General features: G+C 40.8%; 1 protein-coding gene across 3 annotated transcripts in view; it reads right to left on the bottom strand.

Annotated features, from left to right (window-relative positions):
- Window positions 1-16,268, bottom strand: part of RFX4 (regulatory factor X4) — a 128,465-nt gene that overhangs the window by 43,302 nt on the left and 68,895 nt on the right. For all 3 annotated transcript variants that reach the window (XM_084613445.1, XM_084613446.1, XM_084613447.1), the window contains 5 exons: window positions 13,713-13,813; window positions 12,207-12,265; window positions 9,206-9,350; window positions 4,692-4,786; window positions 2,801-2,918 (listed from right to left, as the gene is read on the bottom strand). In XM_084613445.1, coding sequence (XP_084469571.1) covers window positions 2,801-2,918; window positions 4,692-4,786; window positions 9,206-9,350; window positions 12,207-12,265; window positions 13,713-13,813 — 518 coding nt within the window. The remainder of the gene's footprint in view (window positions 1-2,800; window positions 2,919-4,691; window positions 4,787-9,205; window positions 9,351-12,206; window positions 12,266-13,712; window positions 13,814-16,268) is intronic.

Raw genomic sequence — 16,268 nt, 5'->3', positions numbered from 1 at the left:
TTTTTGTTTCAAACACACTCTCAAATAATGCTTTTTTGTTTTTTAAAACAATAACAGCATAAAGATCTGGCATTGTTTATTGCTTAGAATGATCCCGAAAATCAGTGCCTGTTTATATAGTCATCAATGTAGCCAAAATACACAAGTTTTCATCTAAGATAAGAACAAATTTATATAGAAGACAATATCTAAAATATATCAATGTAATCTTTGTTCCCTCTATTGTACAGTACTCATTAAAAATGCATGATACTATAAAAAGAGAGGAAGAACTGTGTTAAATTAAGCCCACAACAAGTTCCTCAGGTCTGATTCTGATACGTTTAAATTCAGAGGATATTAGACTTTTGGAACATGCTCAGCTATAATGCAATACAATGGCTTTGTAATTAGAATATTACAGCATTCATTCAAGAGATTATAATTCAGCTGATGATGTTAAATAACATGTCAGTCACTTTTTGAGAAGTGGGAGCAGTGATAGCCAAATTTTATTATACTGGGGTCTGGATGTGGTTTCAATACTCATCCCCTTTGAGGATCTGAAGTCCTTGCTCATTCTAAACTCCCACTGACTTCAATAGACCTGCACTTTTGGACCCAGAGGGGAGAAATTCAAGGGTTCCGTTAAAAACAACTAAAAGCTCTTATTCACAGAGACAGTGTGTATTGGTAAAAAGAAAGAAAGCTTACATGGGCTTATTATAAGAAAACCTTAGGAAGTTTACAGTGCCATAATGAAGATGTAAATGATAATCCTGTTCACTACTGCTGCAAGCAGCATTATCAAACCCAAGTCGTTAAAAAATTCTATACTATATTATTTATATCCTTTAAAAATGCATTACTTTCAGAAAACCAGTTTATACTGATTTTACATGTGCTATAATAATTTGAAAGCAGACTCTTAACAGATGTAGCTGGTGACTACAAATGTAATTAAATTTCCAATACTTTTAAGAGACAGCAATTGATTTTAAACATACTTTTAAGATGGAGTATGCATTTAAGATCTGTCTTACTAGAATTGTATAGAGTAATTCTCCAGATGCCATGGAAAGCACATCGCATGTGGCTGCTGATATGCTCTTTCCTAATACACCATTCTATCTAAATAGCTCTATTTTGTGTAGAGAGGGGTATACGTGTGTGACTACACATCCTGTATATTTTATTTTATACATTTTACAAAAAACAGTATTCTATTAGGCTACACATTTAGCCTAAATAGGCATTTAAAATACTGCTTATGTACAGCTTGATAGAGAGTGCACAATTTTTGGAACCTTAACTTGCATTTTTGACGTTTCATGATTTTATCAGTGTGACCTCAACATTGCATTTTACACAGTGTTTTGCATATAAAGGCTGCTCCTGCAGCTGAGTGCTGCAGAGAGCCAAAACGCTCAGAACTCAGTGTTTGCTCAATACCTGTTCCAAGAGGTTTCTGCATTGTGCAGAGAAGTATGCAATGCTCAGCAATGCGAGCAATCTCTATTTCCACAGTGAAAAGAGTTTTGGTGAATAAGGGGGAGAGCGCATATGAGAGGGGATAGATATCAAACATGGTCAGGGCTCTGGTACTTCAGCACAGTCCAGTGAATACAAAAGCTGTGCATAGAGGCCTTTTAAGGATTTTCACTATCCTACTGCCTGCTAGGAGTGGCAACTCACTGTTGTGCTTGCTGAAAAGCTGTGCTTAGAAGAAACTGACAACAGGGAAGCCATGAAGACCAACCACAGATCAAAATGCTCCTGAAGGTTCTCAGAAGACAGTGAGGCCAGCTCTTGAGATTTTATCAAGAGTTGTGTGGTATTTGGTGTTTTTCTTAAAGCCTCAGCTCCTGGCAGCTTGTAAATATGTGAGAATCTCAGCTTGCATTAAAAAAGTAAGTTTCTAGCCTTTATGGTCATGGAGTAAAACTTAAAAATGTGACCCACATGCACTCTAGAGATTCAAAAACCAGAAGATAAATAAAAGCACCCAAAATGCATTTAAAAAAAAACATACATTTTTTTAAGCCAGTCCCATGATTTTGTGTGGCCTGACACACAATTTTTGATTGCTTGGGGTTAGTAATACTGAGTCCTCATGGCCAGCTTCCCAGGTGCCCCATGTGGGACTTCATAGTGTTCTTGCCTGCCTCCAAAATCTGCTCCCCTCAGCTTACTGGTACCTGAACAAAGCTCGGAAGCTTTCTATCTATAGGTCTACATTCTTCTGGGGGTGCCCAGCACCCCTATATCTAAGCATCACCTAAGAGAATAAAACACAATAAAGCACTGCTGGAAGAAAACATGCTAGTGGCTCAGTGCTGCTCTCTCACAATCCTCATTATTATTAGTCTGCTAATAACATACATTGACAAGTGTGCACTTATGAAAACACAAAAGCACAATAGCCAATTTTCCATCATTCCTATTGTTGACTAATTCAATTTGTACATACACATACTCCTCAGTAGGGACTGTTTACACACCAGGTTTCAAAGCACAGTTCTGTGTGAAAAGAAACAGGACAACCTTTTTTTTCCTTTCTTTTTTTTTTTAAATGAGGTACGTTTATATTCTTCCACTCTTATGGACATCAAAAACAACTGAAGGGAATTTGTTCAAAAGCAACAGAAAAAATGACCTAGAGGCAGAAAATTTGTTGAAAATTTCAACCCCAAAAAGAGATTTTTAAAAAAAGTTATAAACATGTGAAAATCAGAGGGGATCATCACTCAAAAGTGCATGACAGCTATTGATCTAGCATTTTTTACTGTGCTAACAATCCGTAAAATTAAAATTAAAGTACCAAAGCTGGGTGCACTGTGCAAAGTCATGTCCCGAATCACTCGTGTGCCAAAGCAGGACCACATCAAGAGGAACTGCTGAGCCACTTTCTTCAAAGAGCCTTGTCTCTTGGCAGCTACCTACAAGAAAATATATATATTTCACATGGATAACAAACATTCATTTTCATTTCCATTGTCTGTCCCAGCCCAACACTGCCCATGTCCATCCATTTCCTTAACTAAAACTACATCCCACTGTAAGAAAATTAGGATAAAAATTAAAACAGACACACATGAAGCCATCCCGTAATGATAATTCTATACACATTAGTTTGCAGGAAGAAGAAGCTTACAATAAAATTATAATCTCTAAAACAGAAAATGCTCATGCTTCTGGAGGGTAACATTTGGATTATAAATAATGAAGGGATTTATCAGACTGCCTAACAACATCCAGGTCTTCATCTTAATTTGACTCTCTTTTTGGCAATTCTCTAGTTCAGGAAGAAAATTTATAATGAATACTGCTGGGAATATACTGCAAAAATAATGTATTAATCTAATTAATTTAAACTAATTGGCTCTTGGTGCGTTCACATCCTCTTTGCATTTTCTTTCTGTGAACACTCAGATGATCATGTTTTACTCACAATTATACTTCTCAGAAAGCATATTGTAAGTTTACACTCTCAAAAGCTCATTTTCTATAACTGTTACTGTAGCCGTGTTGGTCCCAGGATATTAGAGAGACAATGTAGGTGAGGTCATATCTTCTATGGGACCAATTTCTGTTGGTGAGACAGACAAATTTTTGATCTTACACAGAGCTCTTCTTCGGGTCTGGAAAACTTAGAGTGTCACAGCTAAATACAAGATGGAACAGATTGTTTAGCATAAGTAGCTAACACATATTTCAAGGGACCATTCAAGGTGAAATGACCCGTTAATTTTCTATATTCCCAGTTGATCCTAAGAATTATACTCATCTAGTCAGCAAATAGAAAAAATACCACGTCCAATATGATCCATCATAAGCACTCACAGTTATTTCAAACAGCAATCTATAGACTAAAGACACTTTTTAAAAAATTAAATAATTTCAAACAATTGATACATTTAGGAATTTTTTTTGGTGGGGGGGGGGAGTTGTGGACATTCTGCGAACAGAAAAAGAGGTAATATTGTTTAATAAAGTGTTCTTAAGTTATTTACACAGGTCTAATAGTGAACTCTGGAAGTAGAGTTGCAATTTTCCAACAGAACATGCTAATACAAAATGTATTATCATTCACAGACAGAAGCTAAAAGTATATGGTAAATTGTACAGTTACATATACTGCATAAAATTGTATTGATGTCTGATTGGCCAAGAGTGCTCATGAGTTCAGCCAGTATGTGTCCACCCAAATAATACTAAAACTGAGGTCAGAGTTCTATTACTGGTGTTTCAGAGCAACTCCTAAAAATCACCCAGCTTAATCCCTTGCTGAACCATAAACTCGTTGTTAACCTTTATTTACTAAAATGAATCAGCTGAACTAAATATTATCTTCATTAAACTCTCAAAAGGGCATATTAATTTATTATCTCCACCTGCAATGCTACATTATTCACTATACACTACAGAGGAGTCTGAACCAACACTTCAGATCCATACACCCTTGAACGTTGGGGTGTTGAAAATCTGAACTCTGATCCAGCTCCGAATTTTGCAAATGGCTCCTATTTTTAGAATGGAATGAATGAAAGCCTTGAATCTGAACACTCCCTGACTTTTGACTCTGGAATTTGGATCCAGATTTTGCATCTTGAGTCTGTGTCTACTAAATACCTATTGCTTTGTTAAAACAAATATTACACATGGTAATACTGCACATTAAGTGACTCGGGTCCTAACTCCTATTTACCAACCTTCACAACACATCTGTCCACCATGGAATCCAGCCACTCAATGTAGGACTCAATGGGTGACTGCTCCTCCAAAAGATGATCAAACTCCTGATACACTAACAAACAAAGAAAAATACTCCAAATCAGGACTTTAATTCCATTTTATAACAATAGAGAAAACAACTGTCACAAAACAATCAGTAATACATCGCCAATTTGCTAAGCTAATTACAACAGGTCACTTAACTATAAATGTATATATGTACACCTTAAGACATAAAAGAGGTTGAAACCATTACTATCCTGCTCCTATGGAAATCAGTGGGAGTTTTTAAAGGATTTCAGTGGGAGCAGGATCTTGGCCCATCATTTGTAATTCATCTTTTGATTTACGCTTCAGCTGTCTATGCCCGGAAGTAAAACACATTTATGGTGTTCATGGTGCAGAGCAGTAAGCTAGGCTTTGACCCTCATGAGAAAAAAAGGCCATGCATGAAATTGATTTAGAAATGCATAGAGGATCTTTTAAACACCCAGTGGATGAGCATTGTTGATAGGCCTCTCGTCAGCAAATCTCCAGTGCATAATGCTTTAGTTGTGAAAACGTGCTTCAGCTGCAACCGTCATTTAGTTGTAACAGCAAACAAGCAACAACAACAAAAGTGTACTTTTATAAAGTGATTTACTGCCAAAACACAAATGCCATGCTGACTACACCTAAAGGAGTTTCTACAGACAGGCAATCCTCTTCCAAATATTTTTTTCAAAAATATAGAGAGTAAACTCAGATGGCCTGTTCAAATGTGTCAATTAAATAGGAGAATCTCCAATTTATTTAGGAGAAGAAGCTATTGGAAGACAAGGAATCATGTGTCTGAGCATCTCAAGGAATTGCTCTGCAATTGAGCTACAAAAAATGGTCCCCTAAATCAAAAGAAAAGATGCTTTTATACCTGCTGTGTCACAGGGTGATTTAAATGCGCTGTGCACATCCATTTATACTTCATTATAAACAGCAGGAGAGAGGAATTTCCCACCACTGGAGTGGATGCTAGGGGCAGGGAGACGAGGCAAAGCGCAAAGTTGGCAGCTAGGGAAGAGTGCAGGAGACATGGAGAAAAAATGCAAAATACAAGGATGTTCTCCACTTGAGCAGCATGGCCATTCTTTGTAACACCACCCTGGATTGGGCTCTGCAGATTGGGAAGTATTGTTATGAGCTGAAGCAACGGATCCAGTAGGAATGCATTTAAGAGTTTTCTTGCCTTACAAATGACTGTGCATTGATTCCATTTAGACTTAATTACAAAGGGGTAGATTGTCACAGCTGTTATTCAGCCACCGAGGGGAACAATGGGGAGCAAGCCTCCCCTTCCTTCCTTTCCCACTCAGACCTGCTCGTATTAGGACCCTGGATGCAGAGGGGAGAACTCTATTTGTCCAATACTTCTCACTGCAAGCAAGCCAGTGGGGAGAGGGTGGACGGAACAGGGCATAGGAGGAGCCCTCGCTCTGCCTCCTTAATCCAGTACCTGGCTGGGCATAGAGTGGGGAGTAAGCTGCTTCAACTACATTCTCTGTGAGTGAGTTGGGGAGCACAAGTGGAACTGTGATCCTCCGAGTCCCAGTTTGTTGTCTGGTTAGCTGCTGGGAAAGTGCTGCTATGCACTATCCCTTAGTCAGGGCCGATTAAAAAGCTACCATCTACCCCAAAGCAGCTGTTGCAGACACATCTGAAGGAGCCAGAAGGAATGGAGCACCGGAGAAAAATCATGATAGAAGTAGCTCTATTCTTAAAAACGAGAAAAGCCACTTTCTACTAACAAACGACTATCACGTTCAGTGGAAATCTGCCAATCTGGAAGATTTTTTTCCAGTTATTATAGTTGGAAATTGTAACCTTGGGAGGCTGAGTGTCGGGATTTCCCAGCACCAGCAGGATATAAAGGAGCATTGGAAACCTACATTGGACATGTGTATTAAGAAATCCCAATGCCATCATCCTAAAGTGAGGGCCCAATTTCACCACGTGAGGAGACACCCTGCAAAAATGTGACACTTTCATGCATGTGTGAGTGTGTGTGTGTGTTGCAAATAAGTAAAGTGGACTGGGTGAAATAAGAACCAGCCCGAATCTTCATCCAACACTTGACTCCAACCTACGCCAGCCCCTTTTAGAGGTACAGAACAGTTTGTCTTTGTCTCTTCCCCTTACCTATGTTTTCAACCAGGATTTGAAATAAGACTGAGCACTGACAGAGAGGCAAGCTTTAGAGGGCCGGGAACACCTTTTCAATCTGTGTGCACACAGTGCTTAGCACAATGATCTCTGATTCAGACTATGGCTGCTAGGCACTATTGCAATACTCATAAGGAATGGCAGGACATGGGAGAGTTATCCTAGAGTTCTTGGTGATTCAGAGGAAAAAATCTATCAAGAGTGGTAAGAGTGTACAGGAGGACAGAGAGGAGGTGATACTACTGGAGGATTCAAAGGAATTAAGCTGAATTTCCAGCCTGCTATAAACCCTCCAGTAGAAGGGGTAATACTGACTTGCAATAGCAGTACTGAATTTGCTGCAAGGGAGCTGAAAATACCACCCCAAAAAGAAGGTTCACCTTTTGGAACTAGCTCCTTGTAGACTTATCCTTGGTTACAGATCTTTAAATGATCTTCATCGAGGTAGAAACTATATGCAAAGTTGGAAAAAAAACTCTTGAGGTCAGTGTCACATATATACCCTTGTCTCAATGTAATCCTCAACACGTACACTGGGTTGGGTTACTGCTTCTGGTCTTTCTCCTCTCTCTCCTTCTTTCACACCTTTCTCTTCTCCCTTTCTGTTGCAAACTGCTACCCGGCTATGACTGGCCCCTTCTGGAAAGCACTTATATGCTGAATTCCATCCACTCTTCAGGAAAGTTCTTAAGCATTTGTTTAACTTTAATGGTTTTTAAATATGCACTGAAAGTTTAGCACTTGCTTAAGGGTCCTTCCTAAATGGGGATGGTCTCCTGAATCTGGGCCAGAAACATTACTGGTATTACGTATTAACCCTTTGGGAACTAGATAATTTCTAGGGGTTTTGGGTGTATGCTGAGGATGGTTAAAGAAGAAGAGAGATTTTCTGGCTGGTGGGAACCAGGATGAGCCTGGATTCTAGGCTTCAGCTTGTCCTGAACTGCTTATCTTTTACCCCTGTCCTGTCCTGAATTCTCACTACTCTCAACCTTTCACTGCTGCCAGCTCCTGGCTCACTCCCGTCAATCACCAGTGGGCAGAAGGGTCATATCAGGAGGTAAACTCAGGGGCTGGGGGAACTGGCAAGAATCCCAGAACAGTTCTCCTCTGGGAAATGGAGCCAGCAGCAGGTGGTCAGGAGATGTGAGGCCTTCTTCCTGCTTGGGGGTGACTCTTTCAGAGGTCAGTGAGGGATGTGAGGTAGACGGGAGCATTTTTGTCGTCTTCAGGAAAGAAAGGAGGAGGACTCCAACTGGAGGTAGAGGTTGAGACTGCTACTAAAGACAAGAATACTCATCTTTAGTATCTCAGTGTAGCACACCCAGGGATGCACACACATTTGTTGTCAGAGTTCTATGGGCTAGAAATGGCTATCACATGCACATTCTGTGGGCAACTTGTGTCACTACTTTACACATGGAATAGATGAGCTTTCCCCCTAAAACAGGGTGACCAGATAGCAAGTGTGAAAAATCAGGACAGGGGGTGGGAAGTAATAGGAGCCTATATAAGAAAAAGACCCCAAAATCGGGACTGTCCCTATATAGGACATCTGGTCACCCTACCCTAAAACCAACTTGCCCCTTTAAGAAAGCACAACTTTTCCAGGGTTTCTACAAGTCATTCTTCAATAAACCAAGCAGTGTCTATGTCAGCCAATCAGATTTCTGGATGTGGGATACATACTTACTTCTAAAAGTTCACAAAGAAAACTTCAGCCAATCAGAGACTAACTTGCTGATAAAAGTGCTTTGTGAAACCAGTGCTTTTAAAAAAAATAAGCCTCTGGAAGTGACTCAAACAAAAATGGCCCTGCTGTCAAAGCCATTCAAAAGGCAGTTATCCCATAATAGTATAACTGGGTAAACAACCATCATTCTACTCTATCAGATAAAATGATTCGGGGCTTGATCCATAGCCCATTAAAGGCAATGGGCAGACTTCCATTGACTTCAATAAGCTTTGGATTGGGCCCTAGATCTGCATCAGTCATTAGGAAGACTAGAAATAATCTCTTTAACAGAACATTGTCCATATCCATGTCTCAAAGTGGAACATCTTGGTTTTGGCTCACCTTTCTCTTTGATACGTGTTTCAGTATTTATCTGAGCAGCAAGCAAGCAATAGCCAGTAATGATGTGCCACCACATTGCTACAATATCTCAATTAATAAACTGATTGACTGTAAAGCAATTATTATAAAATTGAACATTATTATTATTGTGGTGTTTTGCATTCAACAGGAAACACAGTTCAGAGTTCCCTGTACCACATTTGAGGATTTTATTCTTACATTGTATGATGAGCTTTCTGTGCTCCTCACGTGAATCCTCCATGGTATAGAGAGTTTGTTTGGTAATGCTGTTCAGATCCACATTCCTCCAGTCCTCCAGCATTTGAAAGGTAATGTCTGCACTGTGGATCACCGTTCTTGATGCCTATAATCCAATCCAATCTACTCATTAGTTCATGGTTTATTAGGTTAAAAATAGCCTTCATCCCCTTTTACGCTCCCTTAGTGAGCCTCACTAAGTTGATTCTCAAACCCCACACACCTCTTGATCCTTTCTCGAAGTTACTGGACACAGTAGCTAGAAAGAACTCTGAAGCCATTTTTGCCAGTTCTACTCAGCATGTATTTGGTTTTCACAAGTACAAATCTCAACAGGCATTTCTAATCAAACTGCTCTCTCCCTAGACCATTAATTCTACAAGGTTTGAGCTGCAGTGTTTGGTCCACGTCAGTCCAAGAACAAAAACACATTGGCCCAGATCCTTCCCCTCAATCTATGTAGGGAGGGAATACTCTGCGTGTGCATCTTCCCCCTGACACATGAAAAGGAGGCTCACCTGCCCCCACACCACCACCTGCCCATCCTCTGGACCATGCAGAGGCCTCCCTGCACAAAGGGAAGGAGTAGGCTGAGAGAAATGTGGGTGGTGCTGGATCGGGGTCACACATCAGTCCTGTGTAAATTAATCAGAGAAGACAACCCAGATTAGGGCTGTATTATCTTTTCCAAGGAGTCTCCCTTGGGGGCCATGGCAGCCTGAAGAGTCCCTGGTTTAGGAAGCTGTTGAGGGGACAGAGCTGTGTGAATGGATCTGGTCTTCTACAGATTCCCGTGGATCTGTGCAGATTCTTGGGGATCTACCAGGTTTGTGGATAGACCCCACAGCTCATGCAGCAGGATGCCCCACAAATGAATTAAAGGAGGAGGAACTCCACAAAGCATCCTCACTGAGATCTCCTTCCGTCAGGGGGTATTTCTGCTGTGGGGGTTAATCTGGGGCATTAGATACAGTTTTCAAGTGTAGCCCCTCAAACTCCAGTGTGGGACAAACCCTCAGCTGGTGTCAATGGGTGAAACGCCACAGGAGTCAAGGGAGATGCTCCTACTTATACCATCAGAAAATCTGGCCCTGTGAATTTTGCACAGTTCATGTGGCCTAACTGAGTCAGTGAAAAATAAATCACAGACATAGTATGTTGACCTGCATGGTGGATTTTTATCAGTAAAACAATGGGATATTATGAAGCTTATATTCACAGCTATAAGAACATTAATACATTATAACGGTAATTTTATTTATAAAATGATCTCTACTGAAGTACTGTTGGGCATGCCAAACAAGTTTTGATAAATAAACCATTTCAAAACCCCAGAAGAAAATAATCCATTGTAAAAAAACCCCCCAAAATACAGAAAAATATAGTCAAGCCATCCTCACAAAATGATAAACAAAGAAAACTAATAGAGTGGGTCCTATGTTAAAGGGAAAAAAGACAGACAAAATACACCTGTTGAAATAGTTCAATTTTATATGCTGCTACGAGTTTTCAGGTTAATTTTATGGAAGAAAAAAAATCCATCATGTATGTCTACGAGAGCATCTTTTGCAAAGTGGTAAGTCTGCATAACAAGCTTAATCAGTTTTTATCTAGGCAAAACTCCCTAGTTCTGCCAGAATAAAGACTGGATTAACAAAAACAAGTAAAGTGTTCAGGATTTGAGAGCACTCGGTTTTAAACTGAAGTATGTAACCACAATAAGTGAATATTTGCCCTGTATTTTGTTTTCACTTGAGGTTTAATGTCACAACTAGGTATGGTGTTTTCTCTCTAGAAAATGGACAAATTGCTTCCCTCATCAAAGGCCTGATCCAAACCCCATTGAAAAATCAATGGAAAGTTTCCCATTGGTTTCAACGGGTTGAACTGGATCTGAAACCTCTTCTAAGATCCGATCCTGAATTTGTTACATAGAAGTCACTGGGAGTTTTGGGTGCATAAGGAATGCAGGATCAGCCCCACTATTTAACAAATCATGTAATTGATTTGTGGATGGTTTTGTAGCTTATCTATGGAAGATCATAATAAATAAATATTAGAAACAAAACTACTAAAGCAGGGGTGGGCAAACTTTTTGACCTAAGGGCCACATCTGGGTATGGAAATTGTATGTCAGGCCATGAATGCTCACAAAATTGGGGTTGGGGTGTGGGAGGGCTCCAGCTGGGGGTGCAGACTCTGGGGTGGGGCCAGAAATGAGGAGTTCAGGGTGAGGGAGGGGGCTCCAGGCTGGGGCAGGGTGTGTGGGGGGGGAAGGTTCCAGCTGAGGGTGTGGGCTCTGGGGTGGGGCTGGGGATGAGGGCTTTGGAGTGCAAATGGGTGCTCCGGGCTGGGACTGAGGGGTTCAGAGGGCTGGAGGGGGATCAGGGCTGGGGCAGTGGGTTGGGGTGCAGGAGGAGGTCAGGGGTGCAGGCTCCAGGTGGCGCTTACTTTCAAGAAGCTCCCGGAAGCAGCGGCATGTCCCCTCTCTGGCTCCTACATGGAGGCGGGGCCAGGGGAATCCGTGCGCTGCCCCATTGGCAGGCACTGCCCCTGCAGTTGCCATTGGCCAATGGGAGCCCCAGGGGCAGTGTGCGGAGCCCCCTGGCTGCCGCTGCGCATAGGAGCCAGAGGGGGGACATGCTGCTGCTTCTGGGAGCCACACGGAGTGGGGCAAGCCCCCAACCCCGCTCCCCGGCTGCAGCACCGGAGCGGGGCAAGCCCCAGAGCCCGCTCTCCAGCGGGAACTCAAGGGCTGGATTAAAACATCTGATGGGCTGGATGCAGCCCATGGGCTGTAGTTTGCCCACCCCTGTACTAAAGCCTCATATACCATTGTTACTTCCAAGAGAGTTTCTCCTTGTGCAATATCCAACCTGCAGATTTAGCAAACTGTTACAACAGTCTGCAAAAGCAGCATAGAATAAATTTATCGGGAATGGATAACCACTGAAATGCCTACCTGGCAGAGATGATTTAATGAGGTCTGCCGACGGAGAATTTGTGAAAACCTCCTGGATACTGCAGGAAAGGAGAATTACACATTTAGGTAATATTCCAAATAAAGAAACTTGATTATAAAAGTACTTTGTTAAAACTAGCATCAATTAAATACACTGAATTTCCTTTCTGTTAAGACACACATTTGTGACTTATTTATTGTTCATATTAATTGCCCAGTTTTCAAAGATGGACTTCTGAATAGGACATCCAAATCTTACATTTGGATGCTCAAATCAGTAGTTCCAAGTATGTATAAGGATTATTTATATCTCTAAATGATGGTTTGAGTGTCTCAAAAAGGGATCTGGGCATCTTATTGAGGTATCCATACTTGTAACTTGGGCTATAAATATTTATTCTACATACAGCATCTGAAATCTATGATCCCAATCCTGAAAACACTCCCAGCCATACAGCTTTCTTTCACCAATACTTCCACTGGCTTCAATGGGACTGCACAGGCAAGAGTAAATATTATGCTCAGGAGTAAGTAATCATTTGCAGGCACCAAATACAAGTAAATGCTGGTGTGTTCTCAAGTTTATTCTCATTTTATAATCACTAAAGATCTGCAGATCAAAGCAAATAATCTATAGAGATATTTGAAGTCAGACTTCTTGGTATTACATATTCCTTCTGCATTGTCCATCGAGCAGTTAAAATATATATTTTCAGATTTATTAGAATGTTCATTTCCCAATATTTATATGAGCAGAACAGAGTTCACTGTTGTGGATTCTCAATAGTTTTGAATTGTCAAAGAACTGACAAAAATAGTCTCAGGACACATTTTCCATAATTTTTGAATAACTAAGTAATGACCAAAAATATCCAGTGGATTATTATAATATATGTCCTGAGTACTTTCTGCAAAACATACTCCTAATTTTCCATGCTGATCAGTAGTTAATCCTTCTCCTAAATTAGTTTTTTTTTTAAACTTCTGATGTGGAATTTACTGCTCATGAAAAGCAAAGAATGGAGAGCTGTGAAATAAAGCAGGCTTTATCAATAGGTGATGCGCACTGCAGGCATCTACAAAGCATGTCTGAAAAGGCATAGTGCCCTTTCCTGTGGTGACAGGGTAATTTGATCCCCTTCATATTTAACTCTGGCACTTCTTTGGAGTGAGGGCCTCAAGCTGTATTCAAATTGTGCAAGTCTATAGGTTTGTTTAATAATTTGCTTTGCCTAATATCATGCCTAATGCTTGCTTACTGTCAACAAATTAATTTCTTATCAGAGTCCACAAAAAAGGAAAGGCAACTGGTCTTAGAGCTGTGCTTTATTACATTTAAAGGAAATTGGTTCTCATGAGTGAGTGGAGATTATTGGTGAATGAAAGATCTGTAATGTTGATCTTTTTTCATGACTAATAGAACATTTTCCCTAGCTTCCAATTAATTTGTAACGGATAAATAACACATTCTTCTCATATATATAAAAGAGATTGCTCAGTACATACACTCAAACTTGATATTTCGGAGGTTTTCTGGCAGGTCGTAGAGAGCTACTTTTAACCACTCATCCAGCTGTTTTGCAAACTTTCGGATCACCTGAGTCAAGCTGAAAAGAGAAATCACTACTTCAGAAAATGTACACTGTGTGGTTTATATGGCAGTGCCTGGAAGTATGTAAAGTCAGTGTTCCACCACCCAGCATATCATTTTTAGTTACAATTTATAAACAAAGGTACCTAGGACACAATTTTCAGATGTGGGCATCTTAATAGTACATTTAGATCCCCTATTTGGGATATGAAATTGGCATTAAGGTTCATAATACAGGAATTCATGCACTTAATTGCCAATTTGAACAGCCACATCTGGGTTCTAGAAGTCTCATTGGTTGCTTACATTTAACAATTGTGCCCATAACATAAAAGGGAAATTTTGACATAGCTTCAAGAGGGTGGAGTGACTGTTGGGCCAGATTCGATTTTCCGTTACACCAGCATACATATGGAAAAATTCTGTTAAAATCAGTGTTGTTACTCTGCATTCAAACTAGTATAATTCTTCTGAGCAGAATTCGCCCCACTACAGTCTATGGGGCCCACTGGCAGCCCAGTTACACGGCTTTTTAGTGAATAGTTTAAACAGGACTAAACATAGAAAGCTGCATAAAAATAACAGACCTTTAGAAGTTTGGAAAGGGGAAGAAATAGCCCCATTTCTTAAATGACTACATTTTGGGAACTGTATTCTCAAAACAGGTCAGATCTGAATCCTGATCATGCAAGTAACTGTCTGGGCAGCTCCTACACCTGTAGGCAGCCCCACTGTGCACACAGAGTCACCTGCAGGATCAAGGACTTGGACAGCATAGAAAACATCTGAAAATATCTGAAGCAAAAGGGAAAATACCCAAAATACCTTGAATTCAGGAATAGTTTCAGATTCATCTTCCTCATTCAAATCAACTTTAAAGATGGCCTTAATACTTCACTAAGCTTACAACTGTGTTTGCTGTTTTCAGTTAGGGGGCGGGGGGTGGGGGCAGATCAGCCTCAACCTATTCAACTGTCATAAAAAAACTCATGGTCCTACTCTCAGTCACATCACTTTAAGGAACATAAGACCCAAGATTAGAGTTTTGAGCTCTACTGGGCCCAGCCCTGCATGGGTACACAAAGATGGAAGGGGGAGGACACATAGAAGCTTTTCCACTCCTTATGGAGCCCCTGTGCGGGGACCGGGCTCAACTCATTGGATGTAGTGCACAGCCAGTTTCCTGTGGATACTAGCTACTCACAGTGGGGCAGGAAGAGGTGTGTTGCAGAAGACATGGCCACGGTCCTGCCTTCCTCCACATGGGCTATCTTAGAGGGCTGGGCGTGGATGGGAGTACATGATGCCCCCACTGAAAGGTTGGCTTTGTTGGCACTGCAACTTTTGTTCCCAGGGAATTCCGGCTGAGTCAGCAAGATTTCCTCCAAGGGCTTCCATTGCTGTGTCTCCATTGCTTGAGACCCTTCTGCACTCCCTCCAGTGTGGGCCATGGCTTAACAGCCACAATCTGGCCCTTTATATGCATTACAAAAGTCCATATTCACACTCAAGTCTCTCCTTATTTGCTCTGAAAGAACTAAGCAGCTTGAAAAAAGAGCTGCTATGCAATTTAATCCTTCCGATGAAATAGATTGGGGGGGAGGGAGGGGAGGGAGCTGAAGTCTGCAAAAACTTGCAAGATTTACCAAAGAAATCCATGCTTGTACCCTGTTCCTGGTTGCAGACAGATACTTTGCACCTACTTAACAAACCATACAATCTGAACACTGCACTCTAGTTTAAATAAGTAGAACAAAAGCCGGAAAAGGTTTGCTGTAATTAGAGCTACAATAAAATGTAGGTGACCAAACGTACAGTGCAAAGAGTGAACACTCAAAGCAATAGTCTCAACAAATTGCTAGCAAATCTTGCGCTGAATTTTGTCAAATAATTTTGAATATTGAACAAATGCATAAAAATCTAAGTCTGTTTTCAGATAATTCACAAAGAGAAAAAGAAGCTGGTTGAATAAAACTTTCTGTAGTTAATTGTTGACCCTAACCCTGCTGTCTCTATGTAAGCAAAACTCCATGGACACAAATGAATTACATGTAGGAAGAGAACAGACAAGATCTGACATGTAGATCAGAAAGGAGAATTTAGCTCTCAAACTAGTGTGGAAAGACTATGTATCTTTCCTGTAGAGATAGGCTGTGTAGGCCTGGTTCTGGACCATGTGAAGAAAGTGACCCCCAAATGGGCACAATTCTATCCTGCCCACTATAGTATTTAAATGCATCCATGTTCTCTCAGAGGTCAGCCTTACACCCAGCCCCCACACACATTCTACTCCTGGTAAATAGAAGAACAATTTGGGTCAGAGACTATGACAGAGACCAATGCTTGGATTTCTGCACTTGTGTATGCAATTGTGCATATGCAGGTAGCCCATGCTAACTCCTCTTGGAGCCATAACTCGGAATATTGAGCTCTCAGCCCTGGAGAAGTGACCGAGCAGCCTCTCTAAAAGT

Source organism: Lepidochelys olivacea, assembly GCF_965140295.1.
Source record: "Lepidochelys olivacea isolate rLepOli2 genome assembly, chromosome: 1".
NCBI classification, from domain to species: Eukaryota; Metazoa; Chordata; order Testudines; family Cheloniidae; genus Lepidochelys; species Lepidochelys olivacea.
This window is presented reverse-complemented; position numbering and strand designations above follow the sequence as displayed.